At 42.0% G+C, this 22,996-nt stretch overlaps 1 protein-coding gene across 1 annotated transcript in view; it reads left to right on the top strand.

Moving 5' to 3' along the window:
- adgra3 (adhesion G protein-coupled receptor A3) overlaps positions 1-22,996 on the top strand; it is a 235,787-nt gene that overhangs the window by 199,761 nt on the left and 13,030 nt on the right. The window contains exons 16-17 of the mRNA XM_068037542.1: positions 10,016-10,139; positions 18,932-19,077. Coding sequence (XP_067893643.1) covers positions 10,016-10,139; positions 18,932-19,077 — 270 coding nt within the window. The remainder of the gene's footprint in view (positions 1-10,015; positions 10,140-18,931; positions 19,078-22,996) is intronic.

Raw genomic sequence — 22,996 nt, forward strand, 5'->3', positions numbered from 1 at the left:
TCTGTTAACAATTGGCAAAATCAATATATGCAAATACTTGTGACGTGTGAAAATATAAAAAATGCTAATGCCCAGAAATGTTTGTCTGCCACCCAATATACGAGAGTACAAGCTAAATCTCAGGTAAAGTCTTCAGTTAAATGAGTTGATGACCCTGGAAAGGAGAATGTGTGGTTCCGGGACGGGGAAGGTTGTTGGAGTGGTGGTAGAGAAGGAAAAAGGAGAATTGACAGAGGTTATGGTGTTGGTTGCACACCAGCAACTTCTGCTGGCTGATCATAGTGTTACGACCAGGTGAGAGGGGTCTAGTGGTTCCCTCTCAGCCTTTGCCTGGTTTAACCGTAACAGAATTAATTTCTTTTAAAAACACCATGTTTTAGCTCCCCCTTAGTGAATCCTTGTTCACTGCTCCAATTGTAAGGCAAAGAAATCAATTCAGACAGGTTTTCTTAAACTTCTACCTTTCTTGTTTAAATCTATTAATCTTAAACTCTAATCCGGTTACTGACTACGAATATGCGACGCGACCATGCTAGCATGCATACGCAATAAACATATACGTGGATAGAGACAGAAAGAGTAGAAGGAATAAAGGGGAAAAGCTGAAAGCAATATCTGGTAGTTACAGTCCTTTAAGTTCAATGTGGAGTCTTTGGTTGCCGGTCAGTCCTGCTGTTCGTTGGGGCCCGTTTCACGCTTCGACTTGTTTCGAGGTTGGAGTCTTTTCTCTCTTGAGGTTTACGTGGGTCCGGTGGCTTGGGAGAAAGCGAGAGACAGGCTTCCTTGTTCCAGGTTCAATTTCAAACTGCCTTCTGAGTTCAAACTGCCCTGTGGATCAATTTAAAAAAAGAACCCAGGACTTCTCAGGTAGTAAGGGAATGTGTGACCACCAGGCAGAGTAGAAGAACTAGGCAAGAGTCCCCTGGGTCCATCTCCCTCTTTCACTGATTTTCTTCTTTGGATACTGTTGGGGGAGATGGCTCTTGCTGCCTTCCCCTGAGAAGCTAAGTCTGTGACACCAAGAGTGGCTCAGCTGCACAGAAGGACAGGAAAAAGAGTGGGAGAGCTATAGTGATGGGGGATTTTATCGTAAGGGGTACAGATAGGCGTTTCTGTGGCCGCAAACGTGACTCCAGGATGGTATGTTGCCTCCCTGGTGCTCGGGTCAAGGATGTCACAGAGGGGCTGCAGGACATTCTGAAGGGGGAGGGTGAACTGTCAGAGGTCGTGGTTCACATTCGTACCAACGACATAGGTAGAAAGAGGGATGAGGTCCTGCAACAAGAATTTAGGGAGCTAGGTAGCAGATTAAAAAGCAGGACCTCAAAGGTTATAATCTCTGGATTACTCCCAGTGCCACGTGCTAGAGTATAGGAAAGGAGGATAGAGCAGATGAATGCGTGGCTGAAGAGATGGTGTAGGAGGGAGGGCTTTATTTTCCTGGATCACTGTGTCTTTTTCTGGCGAAGGTGGGATGTACAAGTTGGACGGGTTGCACCTGAACCGGAACGGGATCAACATCCTTGCTGGGAGGTTTGCTAGTGCTGTTGGGGGTGTTTAAACTAATCTGGCAGGGGGATGGGATACAGAGTGGAGGTACAGTAGGAGGTGATGCACAGCCAAATATAGAAGAGAAAGTAAGTCAATCATTGATTAACTCATGGGAATATGATGTTATTGCTATCACAGACATGGTTGAGGGAAGGGCAGGACTGGCAGCTCGATATTTCAGGGTATCGAATCTTCAGGCGTGACAGGGAAAGGGGGTGTAAAAGAGGTGGCATTGCAAGGAGTCAATTACTGTAGTAAGGAGGGATAATGTCTTAGAAGATTCCTCAAATGAGGCTATATGGGTAGAACTTAAAAACAAAAAGGGGGCCATCATTTTGCTGGGAGTGTACTACAGGCCTCCAAACAGTCAGGGAGAGATAGAGGAGCAAATATGTAGGCAAATCTCAGAGAGGTATAAAAATAATAGGGTAATAATAGTAGGGGATTTCAACATCCCCAATATTAACTGGGATAGTCTTAGTGCAAAAGGCTTAAAGGGGGCAGAATTCTTAAAGTGCATCCAGGAGAGCTTTTTGAGCCAGCACATAGAAAGCCCTACAAGAGAAGGGGCGGACCTGGATCTAATCTTAGGGAACGAAGCCGGACAAGTGGTAGAAGTGTCAGTGGGGGAGCATTTTGGGTTAGTGACCATAACACTAAGATTTAAGGAAGTTATGGAAAAAGACAAAGATGGACTGGAAATAAAGGTACGGAATTGGGAGAAAGCCAATTTCAATATGATAAAACAGGATCTGGCCAAAGTGGACTGGGAGCAGCTACCTGTAGGAAAGTCTACATCAGACCAGTGGTGGTCATTCAAAAAGGAAATAGTGAGAGTTCAGGGCCAACATGTTCCCGTAAAGGTGAAGGGTAGGACCAACAAGTCCAGGGATAGAGAGGATTGGATAAGGGGGAAAAAAAGGAGGCTTATGGCAGATTCAGAGTGCTGAAAACAGCAGAGGCCCTAGAGAAGTGTAGAAAGTGTAGGGGGGGGGTACTTCAAGTAATTAGGAGAGTGAAGAGGGGGCATAAAAAAACACTGATGGGAAAGATAAAGGAAAATCCCAAGGCGTTTTATAAGTATATTAAGGGCAAGAGGATAATCAGGGAAAGAGTAGGTCCCATTAGGGACCAAAGTGGCAATGTGTGTGTGGAACCAGAGGACGTAGGTGAGGTTTTAAATGATTACTTTTCATATGTGTTCACTATGGAGAAGGATGATGTAGGTGTAAAGATCAGGGAGGGAGATTGTGATATACTTGAACAAATTAGCATTGAAAGAGAAGAGGCATTAGCAGTTTTAGCGGGCTTAAAAGTGGATAAATCCCCAGGCCTAGAGGAGATGTATCCCAGGCTGCTATGTAAGGCAAGGGAGGAGATTGCAGGTGCTCTGACACAAATTTTCAAATCCTCTCTGGCCACAGGAGAGGTGGCAGAGGACTGGAGGACAGCAAATGTGGTACCATTATTCAAGAAGGGTAGTAGAGATAAACCAGGTAATTACAGGCCAGTGAGTCTAACATCAGTGGTAGGGAAACTACTGGAAAAAATTCTGAGGAACAGGATTAATCTCCACTTGGAGAGGCAGGTATTAATCAGGGATAGTCAGCATGGCTTTGTCAAGGGGAGATCATGTCTAACAAATTTGATTGAAGAATTCGAGGAGATGACTAGGTGTGTAGATGAGGGTAAAGCAGTTGTTGTAGTCTACATGGACTTCAATAAGGCTTTTGATAAAGTCCCGCATGGGAGATTGGTCAAGAAGGTAAGAGCCCATGGGATCCAGGGCATTTTGGCAAATTGGATCCAAAGTTGGCTTAGTGGCAGGAGGCAGATGGGTGATGGTTGAGGGTTGTTTTTGCAATCGGAAGCCTGTGACCAGTGGTGCCCAACAGGGATCGGTGCTGGGACCCTTGCTGTTTGTAGTGTACATTAATGATTTAGACATGAATATAGGAGTTATGATCAGTAAGTTCGCAGGTGACACGAAATTTGGTGGTGTCGTAGATAGTGAGGAGGAAAGCCTTAGATTACAGGACGATATAGATGGGCTGGTAAGATGGGCAGAGCAGTGGCAAATGGAATTTAATCCTGAGAAGTATGCGTTGATGCATTTTGGGAGGACTAACAAGGCAAGGGAATATACAATGGATGGTAGAACCAGAGGAAGTACAGAGGGTCAGAGAGACCTTGGTGTACTTGTCCATAGATCACTGAAGGCAGCAGCACAGGTAGATAAGGTGGTTAGGAAGGCATATGGGATACTTGCCTTTATTAGCTGAGGCCTAGAATATAAGAGCAGGGAGGTTATGATGGAGCTGTATAAAATGCTAGTTAGACCACAGCTGGAGTACTGTGTACAGTTCTGGTCGCCACACTATAGGAAGGATGTGATTGCACTGGAGAGGGTGCAGAGGAGATTCACCAGGATGTTTCCTAGGCTGGAGCATTTCAGCTATGAAGAGAGACTGGATAGGCTAGGGTTGTTTTCCTTCAAGCAGAGAAGGCTGAGGGGGGAACCTGATTGAAGTATGCAAAGTTATGAGGGGCATTGATAGGGGTAGATAGGAAGAAACCTTTTCCCTCAGCGGAGGTGTCAATAACCAGGGGGCATAGATTTAAGGTAAGGGGCAGGAGGTTTTGAGGGGATTTGCGTAAAGATTTTTTCACCCAGAGGGTGTTTGGAATCTGTAACACACTGCCTGAAGGAGTGGTGGAAACAGGAACCATCACAATGTTTAAGAAGTATTTCGATAAGCACTTGAAACACGATAGCTTATAAGGCTACGGGCCAAGTGCTGGAAAATGGGATTGGAGTGGATAGGTGCTTGATGGCTGGCACGGACACGATGGGCCGAAGGGCCAGTTTCTGTGCTGTATTACTCCATGACTATATGCCCAGCAGGTTAGTCATGTGACTAGCTGGTTTGACCACTTCTGTTTGTAAATTCTGCCATCTTAGCAGTCATCCTGGAATGTAAGCTTTCTCCTGTGAAAATGAGGGATAGAAATGGCAAGATTAGGGAACCATGGATGACGGGTGAAATTGTGAGACTAGCTAAGAGGAAAAAGGAAGCATACATAAGGTCTAGGAGGCTGAAGAAAGACGAAGCTTTGAAAGAATATCGGGAATGTAGGACCAATCTAAAACGAGGAATCAAGAGGGCTAAAAGCGGTCATGAAATATCTTTAGCAAACAGGGTTAAGGAAAATCCCAAAGCCTTTTATTCATATATAAGGAGCAAGAGGGTAACTAGAGAAAGGATTGGCCCACTCAAGGACAAAGGAGGAAAGTTATGCGTGGAGTCAGAGAAAATGGGTGAGATTCTAAACGAGTACTTTGCATCGGTATTCACCGAGGAGAGGGACATGACGGATGTTGAGGTTAGGGACAGATGTTTGATTACTCTAGGTCAAGTCGGCATAAGGAGGGAGGAAGTGTTGGGTATTCTAAAAGGCATTAAGGTGGACAAGTCCCCAGGTCCGGATGGGATCTATCCCAGGTTACTGAGGGAAGCGAGAGAGGAAATAGCTGGGGCCTTAACAGATATCTTTGCAGCATCCTTAAACACGGGTGAGGTCCCGGAGGACTGGAGAATTGCTAATGTTGTCCCCTTGTTTAAGAAGGGTAGCAGGGATAATCCAGGTAATTATAGACCGGTGAGCCTGACGTCAGTGGTAGGGAAGCTGCTGGAGAAGATACTGAGGGATAGGATCTATTCCCATTTGGAAGAAAATGGGCTTATCAGTGATAGGCAACATGGTTTTGTGCAGGGAAGGTCATGTCTTACCAACTTAATAGAATTCTTTGAGGCAGTGACAAAGTTGATTGATGAGGGAAGGGCTGTAGATGTCATATACATGGACTTCAGTAAGGCGTTTGATAAGGTTCCCCATGGTAGGCTGGTGGAGAAAGTGAAGTCGCATGGGGTCCAGGGTGTACTAGCTAGATGGATAAAGAACTGGCTGGGCAACAGGAGACAGAGAGTAGCAGTGGAAGGGAGTTTCTCAAAATGGAGACGTGTGACCAGTGGTGTTCCACAGGGATCCGTGCTGGGACCACTGTTGTTTGTGATATACATAAATGATTTGGAGGAAAATATAGGTGGTCTGATCAGCAAGTTTGCGGACGACACTAAGATTGGTGGAGTAGCAGATAGTGAAAGGGACTGTCGGAGAATACAGCAGAATATAGATAGATTGGAGAGTTGGGCAGAGAAATGGCAGATGGAGTTCAATCAGGGCAAATGCGAGGTGATGCATTTTGGAAGATCCAATTCAAGAGTGAACTATACAGTAAGTGGAAAAGTCCTGGGGAAAATTGATGTAGAGAGAGATTTGGGTGTTCAGGTCCATTGTTCCCTGAAGGTGGCAACGCAGGTCAATAGAGTGGTCAAGAAGGCATACGGCATGCTTTCCTTCATCGGACGGGGTATTGAGTACAAGAGTTGGCAGGTCATGTTACAGTTGTATAAGACTTTGGTTCAGCCACATTTGGAATACTGCGTGCAGTTCTGGTCGCCGCATTACCAAAAGGATGTGGGTGCTTTGGAGAGGGTGCAGAGGAGGTTCACCAGGATGTTGCCTGGTATGGAGGGCGCTAGCTATGAAGAGAGGTTGAGTAGATTAGGATTATTTTTCATTAGAAAGACGGAGGTTGAGGGGGGACCTGATTGAGGTGTACAAAATCATGAGAGGTATAGACAGGGTGGATAGCAAGAAGCTTTTTCCCAGAGTGGGGGATTCAATTACTAGGGGTCACGAGTTCAGTGAGAGGGGAAAAGTTTAGGGGGGATATGCGTGGAAAGTTCTTTACGCAGAGGGTGGTGGGTGCCTGGAACGCGTTGCCAGCGGAGGTGGTAGATGTGGGCACGATAGCATCTTTTAAGATGTATCTAGACAGATACATGAATGGGCAGGAAGCAAAGAGATACAGACCCTTAGAAAATAGGCGACAGGTTTAGATAGAGGATCTGGATCGGCGCAGGCTTGGAGGGACGAAGGGCCTGTTCCTGTGCTGTAATTTTCTTTGTTCTTTGTTCTCACCTTCAGTGTCTGGTGATCACACTCCATTTTGGTTTAAGTGGACCAATGAATAGTCCTTTGTCCCTCCAAGCACTGTCTGTTAGTCTGCAAATGTTTTTCCAGCCAAGTCCTTTCTTCACTCCATTGACAATTTAAAATCAATAGTCATATGACAAAATTAATATGCCTCATTCTTGACAGGTGGGGGTCTGCATGACAATGGAAATATAGGAACACAAGGAAGTCATTTAGCCCCTTAAACCTGTTCCACAATTCATTTGTTGGATCATGGATGATCATTATCTCAATTCCATTTACCCACATTTGTTCCATATCATTTGATTCCCTTAAGTTAGAAAAATCTATCAATAAAAAAAAATACTGTGGAGGCATTCTCTCAGCTAGAATTTGTGTGCAACTGCAAACTGTGTCAGTATATAAAGGAGAAAAAGTGGAAATAAAATACATAAAGCATCACCAAATAGTGCTGGATTTGAACAAGAGCTGACTAAGAATTTTCTCATCCTATACTTAAGCAGGATGGGAGCATTTCTCGGATACTTTTTATGCTTATAAACTGAATTATAAGCTTAAAGTTAAACATTTCATTACATTGTGATTGTTAGAATATTGTCATGCAGGCCCCCACCTGCTAAGAATTGGGCACATTAATTTCACCACATGGACATTAAATTTCAAATTGTTGCTGGGAAGAAGAGGCCTGTGACAAGGGGTTGCCAGGCCCCTAGCTAGGAAGACATTTTTGCATATTAACTGACAGTGTTTGGGAACAAGGGAGTTATTCCCTGCTCCAATACAATCCACAAACAGACATGGATGGACGGGTTGGTCACATGACTAACCTGCTTGGCAGTCTGGGGTTTTTTTCTGAGTTGTGCAGTTTTGAACTGAGCGATCAGAAAGTTCTTTGCTCCTGGACTGAAGAAGACCTCCTGCCTGTTTGCCTGCTCCCATCTCTTTCTCACGGAAGTCCAAAAACCCACAGAAGACACATGAACCCCAAGAAAGATCTCCTGCAGCAAACAAGGTTTAAGAAGAATACTGGGCCCCAACAGATCTACCCTACAATCAAGAACTCTACAGTGAGCTCGAAGAACCGTCACAATTCCTTAGATGTTGCCTCAAAATTTTCCACTTCGTATTTCTTCTGCCCCTGTCTGCATATGTGTATCGCGTCTGCATGCTAGCGTGGGCGCGTTGTGTATCCGTAGGCATTAACCGAATTAGAGTTTGAGTTTAAGTTTAATAAAATTTCACTTTTCTTTAAACCTGAGAAAGCCTGTTGTGCTGGTTTCTTTGCCTTATAATTGGAAAGCGGTGAACAAGGATTCAGAAAGGGGGAACTAAAAACACGGTGTGTTTAAAAATTAAACCCTGTTACAGTAAGACCAGGTGAAGGCTGAAAGGGACCCCTAGACCTCTTTCTCACCTGGTGATAATATTGCTCATTACTAGTTCACTGTTTTCCCATCAGACTCTTCCTATCAAAAGCAAATGAAAATGTCCTTGTGACATATTGGCTCTTGATGTACTAGCTGACCTTGCAGATTTGGTTTGGGGACAAGCTGCAAGAACCAAACACTTACAGGTAACAGATTTGGGAATGTTATAGCCAGGTGGGTGATGGCGTAGCTAGTTTCCACTGTTCACCTCCCAAATGGCCACAGACAGTATTTTTGTTTAAATTAGTGTTCAGCCCCTGTGTTTTGTTTGCCAAATAAACAGACAGTGACAGGTTTTCTCATAGGTTTATAAACAGATGATTAAATATTGAAAAATATTCACCACCCATCCACGCATTCATTCTCCCAGGTGCACACAAGACCAGATAGATAGAAGGGAAAGAGTAAGAGGTGTTAAGAGTTTAAGGTGTAAAAGTCTGTTTCAGGAAAAAAACTGGAATCCTCTCTGACAGTGCGTTTTACAGTTGCAGGCCTGTTTGCTGGTTGTCTTGTATTTGCTGGGTTGCTAAAGGCTTCTGGCAGTTCACTTCAGTTGAAGATGGTGCTGATATTCTTCAGTTTTCATAGGTGGAGGAGTTGTTTCCAAGGCGTGCACTATTCTCTGCTGCAGTTGACTTTCAACTTGTCTCAGCAGGGCTCAAAGGTGTTAGCTGGTACTTGTCTCTCGCGCTCTTTCTATCTCTCTCTCTCTCTCTCTTCAGCCTTATGCAGGAATTCAAGATGGCTTTCGATGTTGACTGTGTGTTTGGAGAGGCCAGACTGATGATGATTTGATGACTAAACTGGAAAAGACTTCTTTGTTCTTCAAAACTATTACCTTTAAAGATGAACCCATAAGTATTAGTTTTGCCCATGTGACTTTAGGTTTCAGTTCCTGATGGGGTGTACGATAGCTTTTGATGGCCCCATTTTGATAAGATGAGGCTGTTCATACTCTGTTGTAGTAAAGGGTTGCTGGAGACGTAGAGTCTGGGAGTGTTTTTGTTTTGTGTATAGCTTATATCTGTGTGTAATAAGCTGTCTCATTTCCATGCAGATGGGGTTAATTGGTTTTAGTTCTAGTAGACATGGATGTCTATTTTAATGCAGGTGATATTTGTCATGTGACTGTGTCCTCCACCTTGTTGAAAGCAAATGTTCTTTTAAAATAGTTCTAATTTTTCATAACTCTTCAGTTAGTTTCTGTATTTTCATCACTGCATTTCTCGTGAGCCTGCCAGGAACAACAGAATAAAATTCAAGGACAAGACCAATATGTACATAATTATTTCCTGGCTTTTTGGACCTAATTAATAGGGCTGGTGGTCAGTGGTGTTGGAATTCTTGGGATGGATGGAAGTCCACAGCCAAGCAGGTGGCCTAGGAATCGGTGTGATGACCTGAGCTTAGAAACCAGGTTGTATTACTTGTCATTTAACATAATCTAAAGACAGTCATACTGTAACACTGCAGTGAGTCAATATATAATCAAAACATGTTGAGAAAAACACTGATTTAAATCATGCAGATGCTATTGTTGAAGGACTTACAATCCTTTGTTTCAAAAATAACTAGGAAAAGAAATCTGATTACAGTAATCAAATTTATCATTGTTTTGCACATTAACCAAAAAGAAACTTAGTGAGTACTTTATAATTATCCTGCATAAATAGATACATAAACCCTACATCAGTGACTTTCCATTTACATACTCTCCTTTAGTGCTAATAGCAAACATAATGGAATAAGAATCCCAAGGTAGCATAAATTTATCCCATACTGTATCCTGAAAACAAGTTATACATGTCATTGAGCAGGAGGACCACCTCAAGAAACACTGTACCTTTTGAAGCAACCTGCAATTCTGCTAAACTGACTAAAGTGGGAAGAAAAAGGGAAAGAAAAGCTAAAAATGTGATTTAAGTTGCTTTGTGACCATTTGGTAACCGTTCTGTTGATTTGTTCTGTTTTGACAGTGCAGTTCGGATCAGCCGAAAAAGCTGGCACATGTTGGTTAATTTCTGCTTTCACGTTTTCCTGACGTGTGCAGTGTTTGTAGGTGGTATCAATCAAACTAGGAATATTAGTGTTTGCCAGGCGGTAAGCAAAAAATTTTCATTTCTTTATATGCATTATGTAATGAATATTTTACAATAAGAATATTTGTTAAAGAAGACCAGTGGAGAAATTCCAGACAAAAAGCAACAATACCAATAATGTACATCTCTGAAGGCTATTTGATGAGAGTGTATATTTACATTCATTGCTTTATTTGAGGTGATTGAGCTTAATGAAAAATAGTTTGGAGTAATAGAGTTTCATCACCACAGATATTGGAAGATAGCTGTGTGAGCAACACAGTATTTGGTGAAAATCATTTTTGTGCTCATTAAAATGAGGGTATTGCTGGTAAATAACACATTTTTCCAGTTTTAGTGTAAGCTCTCAGTTGAGAATCAGCACTATTACATTCAGTAAAATACATATTGCATATAAAATGAAGCAGTGCCCCAAATGATGCACTTTGACGCCTTAGCTAAGAAGAAAACCTTACACCACCATCATGAGATGTTTATTATGCTCATACAAGTTCTCTTTGTGACTGCTGAGAAAGAGCTCTAATTTGGTAATTTTGTGCTGTGGAGTTGCACCCACTAGAAACTAGAGATACCTAAAATGATATTCAGCAGAGTTATTTTAATCCCATCAATCTGGGGTGCATTAAAATCCAAAACAAACAAAAATTGAGTGTATAGGTAGATAGTGTTGGTCTGGGTTTGACCAATTATCAGGACAAACAGCATTTAATGTAATTGGAGTCCACTTTCTATTGTAGATGTTCCATTATATTGCCCATGGATAGCTTGGGACATGGCACGCAATGTTCCTGTTTGCCATTTCCTGTTTGCTTTGTTTAATGCTGTGCAGTGATTGAACATAACATGGTCACTGTTGAGTTTACTGTACCTCCTAACCTTCGTTCACCTTCTGGTTTTGGAGCTAGCTGGTTTGATTCCATTTGAGTCTGTAATTTTTCTTTCAATGTGCAAGACATCAGCAAACATATTGAATTTCATCTAATTTATAACTATATGTTATAATTTTTGGAAGCCAGAGGAGTTGAGTTTTCGCCGCCTTCACCCATTCTGCTGCTGTAATTTTGGTGGGAATCGTAGGATCATAGGATATAGGAGCAGAAGTAGGCCACTCTGCCTGTTGAGCCTGCTCCACCATTCAAAGAGATCATGGCTGATCATCTACCTCTATGCCACTTTTCCCCACTATCCTCATATCCCTTTGATGTCATTAGTATCCAGAAATCTATTGATATCTGTCTTGAACATGCTTAACGATTGAGCTTCCACAGCTGTTTGGGGTAGAGAATTCCACAGATTCACCACGCTGTGAGTAAAGAAACTCCTCCTCATCTCAGTTTTAAATGGCCTACACCTTATTCTGAGCCTGCGTCCCCTGGTTATCGGATCAGTCATCTGTTATAATCTCCACCTGATATGGTGGCTGATCCAATACCACCAGTTTTCCTTACCCATTGAAAGTTAGCCCCGGAGTTTCCACGAAACCTATGGAGGGATGGGAGAATTGCCAAAGAAATTCATGAAGGTGTTTTCCATTGACTCTAAACAGCTTTGCAAAGAAACAAAATTATTAAAATAAATTATATACTTTAATAATGTGAAGTACTACCTGTATTCAACTTGGGTTATGAGCCACAAGATGGGTTTAAGTGAAGAGGCCTTGAGATCTTATCTTTCCAGAGCACCAACCCTATCATCGATCCATTAAGTATTAAATTGTTTCTTAAATGAAACTTAGCCATTGTTTCTGTTGACCTGTTTTGGCTGATAGTACCCTTTGTGCAGAAATACTTGCTGGTATTCTAAATTTGGCATTCACAACCTCAGCTGTGTCCTCTTGTTCAGCTGTTTTCCCTTGTCTGAAAGCATTCCTCTGGGTTTACCTTTCCACCCTGTTGGATATCTTAAATATTAGGTGCATCTAAGACATTTTCTTCTGAGGGTGAAGAGTCCCATCTTGTCTAATTGATCCTCTTGGCTTATTGTTCTAGCGTTGGTGATCAAGTTCCTTACAATAGAAAGTGGACTCCAATTACAGTAGATGCTGTTTGTCCAGACTGTTGGTCAAACGCAGACCAACACTATCTACCTATACACAGTTTCTTCAGCTTGGATTTTAATGCATCCCAAATGGATGCGATTAAAATATCTCTGCTGAATCCGATCCTCTTAGGTATGCCTAGTTTCTCATGGGCGAAGGTCCACAGCACAAAATTACCAAATAGGAGTCACAAAGAGAAATTGTATGAGCATAAAGAGACTTAGGTGTGCTTATACAAGGAATACAAAAAGTTAGCCTGCAGGTACAGCAAGCAATTAGGAAGGCAAATGTCATATTGGCTATTATTGCAAGGGAATTGGAGTACAATTGTACAAAGCTTTGTGCGACCACATCTGTGTGCAGTTTTAGTCTCTAAGGAAGGAAAGACGTGCATTGGTGGCAGTACAGCAAAGGTTCACTGGATTGGTCCCTGGAATGAGGGGGTTGTCCTAGGATGAGGCTGAGTAAATTGAGCCTATATTCTCTGAAATTTAGAAGAATAAGAGGTGATCTCATTGAAACTTACAGGATTATGAAGGGGCTTGATAGGGTAGACACTCAGAGGTTGTTTCCGCTGGCTGGGGAATCAAACACATGGGGGCACAATCTCAAGATAAGGAGATGATCATTTAGGACTGAGATGAGGAGGAATTTCTTCACTTAAAGGGTTGTGAATCTTTATAATTCTCTGCCCAAAGGGTAGTGAATGCTCCATCATTGAATATATTTAAGGCTGGGATAGACAGATCTTTGGTGTTTCAGGGAATCAAGGGATATGGGAAGTGGGCAGGAAAGTGGAATTGAAGCCCATGATATTGAATCGTGGGGCAGGCTTGACGGACCATGTTGACTACTCCTACTTCTTATGTTCTTTGTACAACCTTTAAGCCCTAGATGGCTTCTTGTATTATGGTGACTAGAACTGTACACAGTCCAGATGAAACCTCATCAGAGCACAATCTTGGCAAACTTTGGACAGCAATAAAATGAGAGCATATTAAGATTCAAGAGTGTTCATGCTACAAGTCTGACTCGAGTGTAATGCTTCGTATGAATATATATATATAATATATATATCTAGAATAGAATGGTTACAGCACAAAAGGAGGCTATTCAGTTCATCATGTCCGAGCCGGCTCTCTGCAAGAGCAACTCGACTAGTCCCACACCCCCGTCCTTTCCTTGTCGTCCTGCAAATATTTACTCTTCAGGTGTTTATCCAATTCCTTTTGAAAGCTGCGATTGAATCTGGCTCTACCACACTTTCAGACAGTGCATTGCAAGTCCTAACCACTCGCTGCTTAAAAAAAGTTTTTTCTCATGTTGCCGTTGGTTCTTACGCCATTGACCTTAAATCGGTGTCCTCTGGTTCTCGAGCCTTCTGCAAATGGGAACATTTTCTCTCTACCCTGCTAAGACCCTTCATGATTTCAAACACCTCTATCAAATCTCCTCTCAGGCTTCTCTTTAAGGAGAACAGCCCCAGCTTTTCCAATCTATCCACATAACTGAAGTCCCTCATCCCTGAAACCATTCTCGTCCATCTTTTCTGCATCCTTTTGAAAGCCTTTGCATCCTTCCTAAATTGCAGTGCCCAGAATTGGACACAATACTCCACTTGAGGCCAAACCAGAGTTTTATAACAGTTTATCATAAATTCCTTGCTTTTGTACTCTATGCCTCTATTTATAAAGCCCAGGATCTCGTATGCCTTTTTAATCACTTTCTCAACCTGCCCTGCCACCTTCAATGATTTGTGCACATATGTCCCCGAGGTCTCTTTGTTCCTGCACCCCCTTTAGAATTGCACCCTTTATTTTGCCTTTTCTCATTCTTCACATTTTTCTGCATTAAACTTCATCTGCCACGTGTCCACCCATTCCATCCCATCCCCCTGTCCATGTCCTCTTGAAGTCTATCACTATCCTCCACACAGTTCACAATACTTCCAAGTTTTGTGTCATCTGCAAATTTTGAAATTGTGCCTGTAGACTCAAGTCGAGCTCATTAATATATGTCAAGAAAACCAGTATTATAAACGATTATAAATATTAATCCAAAAAAAAACTAGAGATAATAAAAAATGCATATAGGATAACACTCTTGTAGTAATACATAAGGTTTGTGATGATAAATTTGTAAGAATCAAATATTTTATCAACACTGAATTAAGTGTAAAATTGTTTTTTTCGATGAAATGCACTGCAAGATATGTTTGTCTGTTAAATACATTCAATTGGAGTTTGGTAGGCTGGTTTAGTTCCCTTTGAAAATGACTGTCATTTGCTGTTGTTGAAGAAGGCATGTGTGCAAATTTACTCTAGAGCATTGATATCAGCATGTTATCTTAACCATTGATGATATTGAATCATGTCATTTGAACTTAAGTAACATTACGTTGTTTATTAACATCATCCTATAAACTTAGGCAAAAGGTGGGAAACATATGCTTTCATTTGGGGCTAAAATTAGATGAGAGTCTCTCTTATCCACAGGTCATATCTTCCTTCAAGTTTTCCTCTTATCTAGTCTCCCACCTAATAGAGTTAATTTCTACCAAAATGTAGAAACCACATATAGTAACATTGCAGCCTATTCCCATCAGCTATTATTCAAATAGGCTTCACTGCTTGGTCCTCTAATATTTAAACATAAGAACTAGGAGCAGGAGTAGGCAATTCAGCCCCCCCGAGCCTGTTCCGCCATTCAATACGATCATGGCTGATCTCATCACAGCCTCAACTCCACTTTCCTGCCTGTTCTTCGTAACCCTTCAACCCATTACTAATTAAAAATCTGTCTATCTCCTCCTTAAATTTACTCAATGTCCCAGCATCCACTGCACTCTGGGGTAGTGAATTCCACAGACTCACGACCCTTTGAGAGAAGTAATTTCTCCTCATCTGTTTTAAATCTGCTACCCCTTATCCTAAAATTATGACCTCTTGGTCTAGATTCCCCACCAGAGGAAACATCCTCTTTACGCCAATCCCCTTCATGATTTTATATAGCTCAATTAGATCTCCTCTCATTCTTCTAAACTCCAGAGAGTAAAGGCCTAAACTGCTCAATCTCTCTTCATAAGACAAACCCCTCATCTCTGGAATCAATCTGGTGAACCTCCCCTGAACTGCCTGTAATGCAACTACATCCCTCCTCAAGTAAGGGGACCAAAATTGTATGCAATACTCCAGGTGCGGTCTCACTAGTGCCTTGTACAGCTGCAGCAACACTTCCCTACTTTTATACTCTATTCCTTTAGCAATAAATGCCAAAATTCCATTTGCCTTCCTTATTACCTGCTGCACCTGCATACTAGTTTTCTGCGATTTATGCACGAGGACACCCAGATCCCTCTGCACTGAAGCACTCTGACATTTCACTCCATTCAGATAATAATTTGCCTTTCTATTCTTCCAACCAAAATGGATAACCTCACACTTATCCACATTAAACTCCATCTGGCAAATTTTGGCCCATTCACCTATCCCTATCCATATCCATTTGTAAATTTCTTATTTCTTTATTGCAACTTACTATCCCACCTATTTTAGTGTCATCTGAAAATTTGGCTTTAGTACCTTCTATCCCTGCATCCCAGTCATTAATATAGATTGTAAATAGTTGGGGCCCGAGGACCGAACCCTGTGGCACCCCACTAGTTACATCTTGCCAACCAAAAAAGGACTCATTTATCCCGACTCTGTTTTCTGTTGGTTAGCCAATCCTCTATCCAAGCTAATAAATTGCCCCTAACCCCATGTGATCTTACCTTGTGTATTAACCTTTTGTGCGGCACCTTATCAAATGCCTTCTGGAAGTTCAGATATACTACATCTACAGGATCCTCATTATCCACCTTTACTTGTTACATCTTCGAAGAACTCTAGCAAATTAGTCAAACACTATTTACCCTTCATAAAACCATGCTGACTCTGATGGATTGCATTTTGACTTTCTAAATATCCTGTTACTTCCTTAATAATGGATTCTAACAATTTCCCAATGACAGATGTTAAACTAACCGTCCATAGTTTCCTACTTTCTGCCTCCCTCCTTTTTTGAATAAGGGCATTAGCATTTTTCCAATCCACTGGAACCTTTCCCGCATCCAAAACTTTGGAATATTATAACCAATGGATCCACTATCTCCACTGCCACTTCCTTTAAGACCCTAGGACGTAGGCCATCATGCCCTGGGGACTTGTCTGCCTTCAATCCCAATAGTTTCCTCAGCATTTTTTCCCTAGTGATGGTGATTGTTCTAAGTTCCTCCCTTTCTTTAACCTCTGCATTACTTGTTACTATTGGGATGGTACTAGTGTCCTCTATTGTGAAAACTGAGGCAAAATACTGATTTAGTGTCTCCGCCATTTCTGTGTTTTCCACAATTAATTCCCCAGTCTCGTCCTCCAAGGGACCACGATTCACTCTAGCTACTCTCTTCCCTTTTATATATTTATAGAAGCTTTTGCTATCTGTTTTTCTATTTTGCATTAATTTTCTTTCATAATTTACCTTTTGCTCTTTTATTACTTTTTTTTAGTAACCCTTTGCTGATCTTCCAGCCTGCCACTGGCCTTTGCAATATGCTATGCCTTAGTTTTTGTCTTTGTGGTATCCTTATCTTCTTTGCTCAGCCATGGATGTTTTTTCCCTCTCTTGCAATCTTTCTTCCTCTCTGGAATATATTTTAGTTGGGAGGAATTGAATATCTCCTTAAACATCTGCCGCTGCTCATCAAGTGACCTTTTAGTCTTCCTGCCCAGTCCACTAGGGCCAAATCTGTCCTCATGCCCATGTAATTACTTTTGTTTAACTCCAGAATGCTAGTGTGGGACTCCAGTTTCTTGTCCTCAAATTGAATTTGAAATTCTAGCATGCTATGATCACTCTTCCCTCGAGGATCCTTAACTATGAGATCATTAATTAATCCCACCTCATTACACAATACCGAATAGAGAATAGCCTGCTCCCTGGTTGGTTCCACAACATATTGCTCCAAAAACCAATCTCTAATACATTCAATGAACTCTCCCTCGAGGCTACCCTTGCCAATATGATTAATCCAGTCCATAGGCATATTAAAATTACCCATGATTATTGCCATACCTTTCTTACAAGCCCCCAGTATTTCCTGGTTTATACTGTGCCCCACTGCGGAACTACTGTTTGGGGACCTATAGATTACTCCCACCAGGGTCGTCTTTCTCTTGCTATTTCTTATTTCTACCCAGACTGATTCTTCATCTTGATCTCCAGTGCCTATATCATTTCTCACTACAGCACTGATCTCTTCCTTTACTAACAAAGCTACACCACTTCCTTTTCCTTCCTATCCCTCCGTAATACTGAGTATCCTTGGATATTCAATTCTCAAAGCTGGTTTCCCTGCAACCACGTCTCAGTAATCGCTGCTAAATCATACCCATTTGTCTCTATTTGCGCTGTTTACTCATTAATTTTATTCCGAATGCTTCGTGCATTCAGATGCAAAGCCTTTAAGTTTGTTCTATTATCAAATTTCCCTACTTTTGTACGATTCCTTGGTGCAATATGGCATTCACATGTTCTGTCCCTACCTTTTATTTTCTGGTAACAATCAGCCTCATCACTAACCTACACTCCTAACTTCTCCTTTTAACTTTGACTTCCTGTTTTTCCATGCAACTGAACCCTCCCCCCGACTATTTAGTTTAAAGCCCTATCTATAGCCCTAGTTATGCGATTCGCCAGGACTCTGGTCCCAGCATGATTCAGGTGGAGCCCGTCCCGTCGGAATAGCTCCCTCCTTCTCCAGTACTGGTGCTAATGTCCCATGAATTCGAACCCATTCCTCCCACACCAATCTTTGACCCATGCATTTACCTCTTTAATCCAATTGACTCTGTGCCAATTAGCTCATGGCTCAGGTGGTAATCTGGAGATTATTACCTTTGTGCTTCTGCTTTTTAATTTAGCCCCTAGCTGCTCATATTCCCTCAGCAGAATATCCCTGTTCTACCTATATCGTTGGTACCTACATGGACAGCAACTCTTCTTCTGGGTATCAGTACTGTGTCCTGCTACTGATTTTAAATTTTCCTTAGTATAGCTATTCTGCTGGGATGTCTCTGATTTTTAACTCACCAGTGGACACCTGGCTTAAAGTTGAGAGTTTTGAAAGTGAATTCCCATTTAAATATCATAGTAATGAAGGAGTGGCACAGAGTGACAGCTGTTTGGAATGCAGTCCACTCTGCTCCTTAAATGCTGCAATCATTCTAATGGCAAATCCTACTTCTAACCTCACACCAAACCATTTAAAATCAGACAGCGTATTAATTGGATGCAGAGAGAAATTATTTCATGCTAGGGAACTAAGACTTAAAATCAGTAGTGGGAATTGCAATTTAAATATCAGAGCTGGTGGAGCAAAGTGTAGCAACAGTAAATGAAAATGGGTTAGTTGAAATGATAAAGAGCAACTGTCAAGATGAAGGTAAGAATTTTGGTGAATAGAAGCTTTGTAAGTTTATAGGAGGTTCTTTTGAGTTTTGGGTGGAATTTTGAGGGTTGCTCATAAATGGGTTAACTTATACATGAGTATATACAGTTAAGTAGTTTGTTTCACTGTGTTACAGAGAGAAGCATATTTAATATATATTGTAAATTAATAGTAAAGCATAAACTCATCATTGCAAGGTGTACCACAGTGTTATGACAGACTTCCAGATTTCCATAGTTCCTCACCTGTTAATCTTTTAAAAATATAGGTTGGGATAATTCTACACTATTCTACCCTTGCCACCATCCTGTGGGTTGGTGTCACAGCACGAAATATTTTCAAACAGTTGACAAGGAAATCAAAGAGATGTCAGGACCCTGAGGAGCCCCCTCCCCCACCACGGCCAATGCTCAGGTGAGAAAGTTCTTTCAAATTTAAAAAGCTCTAATGTATACTCTGTTTCAGCAATTAGTCCTTCATCAACAGAAGTTTGAAGGCATTTCATTATTTTAAATAAGAGTTAGTAGCATTTTCTAGGGGCTTCTTTCATCAACGGAAGGTGCATTAATTTTGCACCTGAGTTTAGTCATTTCATACCAGAATTTGTTTTTGGAATGTGCCTTATGACCTTGCTTGGACTGTTTTAAATAATGCTCCTTTTCAAGGTGAATCATTTGTATGAGGTATGAGTCTTCATGGTAGGTAGGTTCAATCTTGATTAGACATTATCAGAAAAACACATTCTCAGAACAAAGCTGTGTTCAAGGATATTGAATCTTGAGAGGTGAAACAATCGGATGAGAACAAGGTAAGATTATAAAGGAAAAGTAAATCTGTCAACGAGGTTTGTAAATCATTGGACAGCCAGTATTTTGAAGGAAGTATGAAAAGGAGAAAATCAACAAAACCTGATACAGAGCTGCAAGTAATCAAGAGAAAATATACTTTTAAATATGCAGGTGTGTACTATTATGAGCAGGGACCTTGCAATAAAAAGGGCTCGAGTAGTGCAGAGCCTACAAGCTTTGAAATATATACATGGCCTATAGTGTTCATTAATAAAGTAGGACAACATTTGCTCATTAAATGTAAGAATGTTGCTTTTAATGTCATCTTCAATATTGAGACATCATAGGACATGCCTGTTTCTAATTTAAAAATTAATTAGTAGCTACTGTTTGTGGTTCTACGTTTTTTTTTTCTGATTTACCAATTTGATCCCAAGAGGAGTACATGATTTTATAATCACTATTGTGCGGAGCTTTTAGGACTATTTTATCAATGTGGAATATTTTCAATTTAAAATGATTAAAATTTGAAGACTATAAACTAAAGCCAATGTTTAATATCCCAAACTACTGTGTTGTCATTATTTCTGTTCCAAAAAGTGCACTATTAAATATATATTATTAAATACATGATTTTAGATTGTGTTCAAGTTTACTCACATCAAGTAGTTACTGCCTCCCCAACAACACTTAGAGAATTTCATGGTGTGCTTGGCACCCAATAATATAAACTCTAATGAATCTTCTCTTACTTGCCGGCTTTCACACCGTGCCTGAGACATCACTGCCTTGGCAGAACCAGTGCCATATACAAGGCTACAGGCCAAGTGCTGGAAAGTGGGATTAGAATAGTTCGGCTTGATGGCCGGCACGGACACGGTGGGCTGAAGGGCCTGTTTCTGTGCTGTATGACTCTGACTCTATTGTATTCAGAAATGTCATTCATTCTGGACAGCCAACTGAAACAATGGGGAAGCTGGTTAAATGTGAAAATTAAAATTTTATGCTGGTTGTAGGACCCTGATTGCAATTTTCAAGTACAATATTGTGGAACGTGCACACTTGTACCAGATGTTGAGTGGCCTAGCAGCCATGCTTAAAATATTTTTTGAAAATAAAAAAAGATGAAAAACTGCAGGTGCTCACTCAAAATGGTCCATTGAGCCCTGATGGAGCAACCTTATAGGCTGGCCCATCGTGGAAGCTGGTGATTTTCTGCCCTCCCAAAACCGTGTGCTGCACTGGGGAGGTGAAGGTGATGGAAGAAGAGCTCAGTGTTGTGCCGAGCTTGGAATTCATTGAGGTGGGGATGTTAAGGGGCTAAAGCTGAGTTCTTTGCTAAGGACAGGTCGTTCAGGGTCAGAAAGGGGAAGGTTGGAGAGTTTATTTATTCTTTCATGGGATGTGGGCATCACTGGCAAAACTAACATTTGTTGCCCATCCATAACTGCCTTTGAACAACCAATTGGCTTGCTAGGCCATTTCAAAGGGCAGTTAAGAGTCAACCACATTGCTTTATATCTGGAGTCACATCTAGGCCAGACTAGGTAAGGACGGCAGATTTCCTTCCTTAAAGGACATTAGTGAACCAGATGGGTTTTTACAACAATCGATGATCATTTCATGGCACCATTACTGAGACTAGTTTGCAATTCCAGTTTTTTTTTAAATCAATTTAAATTCCACCAGCTGCCATGGTGTCCCCAGGGCATTAGCCTGGACCTTCGGATTACTAGTTCAGTGGCATTACTACTACGCCACTGCCTGCCCCCTATCGTGAATGCACGGCAAGAGGTGAGATTAAAAGAAGGCCAGGAGTCCTCCCCCCGACCAGCAGACCCATTCACCCGTCTCCAGTATTCTCCCTCCACCTGGATGCCTCCATCGGTTCTCTTCGCCCGCTCTTGATCTTTTCATTGAGAACTGTCGGCATGATATTGGCTGTCTTAATTTCACTGCTCCCCTCACTCACTCTAACCTGTCCCCCTCCAAATTTGCTGCACTCCATTCTCTCCGGTCTAATCCCAACATTGTGATCGAACCTGCTGACCAGGGTGGTGCTGTTGTTCTTATGGCGTCCTGACCTCAACCTTGCAGAGGCTCAGCGCCAACTCTCAGACACTTCTTCCTACCTCCCCCTGAACCATAATCCCACCACCGAACATCAAGCCACTGTCTCCAGGACTCTCACTGACCTTATCTCATCTGAAGATCTTCCCTCTACAGCTACCCACCTCAGTCCCACAACCCAGGACAGCCCACTTTTACCACATTCCCAAAATCAACAAACAGGACTGTCCTGGTAGACCCATTGTTTCAGCCTGTTCCTGCCCCACTGAACTTATTTATTCCTATCTTGAATCTATTTTTTTCTTCCCTCCTACATCCATGACCCTTCTGATGCCCTACATCATTACAACAATTTCCAGTTTCCTGGCCCTAACTGCCACCTCTTCACTATGGACGTCCAATCTTGCTACAACTCCATCCCCCAAGAGGACAGTCAGAGGGCTCTCCGCTACTTCCTTGAACAGAGGCTCAATCAGTCCACATCCACTACCACACTCCTGCACCTGGCTGAACATGTCCTCACTTTGAACATCTTCTCCTTCATCTCCACGCACTTCTTCCAAATAAAAGGTGTTGATATGGGTACCCACATGGGTCCTAGTTATGCCTGTCTTTTTGTGGGGTATGCCACATATTCCTTGTTCCAGTCCTCCTCAGGCTCCTTCTCCCAACTCTTTCTCCGGTACATTGATGACTGTATCGGTGCCGTTTCCTGCTCCCGTCCCAAACTGGAAAACTTCATCAACTTTGCTTCCAATTTCCACTCTTCTCTTGCCTTTACCTGGTCCTTTCCCTCCCTCCCAGAACTACGACAGAGTTGCCCTTGTCCTCACTTTCCACCTCACCAGCCTTCACATCCAAAGGATCATCCTCCACCATTTCCACCACCTCCAGCATGATGCCACCACCAAACACATCTTCCCTTCAGCATTCTGAAGGGACCATTCCCTCCGTGACACCCTGGTTCACCCCTCCATCACCTCCCAACACCTCATCTCCTTCCCGCGGCACCATCCTGTGCAATTGCAGGAGGTGTAATACCTGCCCTTTTACCTCCTTTCTCCTCATCATCCAAGGCCCCAAACACTCCTTCCAGGTGAAGCAGCGATTTACTTGTACTTTCAATTTAGTATACTGTATTCACTGCTCACAATGCGGCTGCCTCTACATTGTGGAGACCAAAAGCAGGTTAGGTGACCGCTTTGAGTAACACCTCCGCTCGGTCCGCAAGCATGACCCTGAGCTTCCAATTGCCTGCCATTTTAATTTACCACCCCGCTCCCATACCAACATTTCTGTCCTTGACTTGCTGCAGTGTTCCAGTGAACCTCAATGCAAGCTCGAGGAGCGGTACCTCCTCTTCCGATTATTCACGCTACCTACTCAATGTTGAGTTCAGCAATTTCAGAGCGTGGCTGCCTTTTTGTAACATTTTATTTTATTCTTTTTTATTTTTTTTTAACCATGTGCCTGTT

Source organism: Heterodontus francisci, chromosome 1 (genome assembly GCF_036365525.1).
Source record: "Heterodontus francisci isolate sHetFra1 chromosome 1, sHetFra1.hap1, whole genome shotgun sequence".
NCBI lineage: Eukaryota > Metazoa > Chordata > Chondrichthyes > Heterodontiformes > Heterodontidae > Heterodontus > Heterodontus francisci.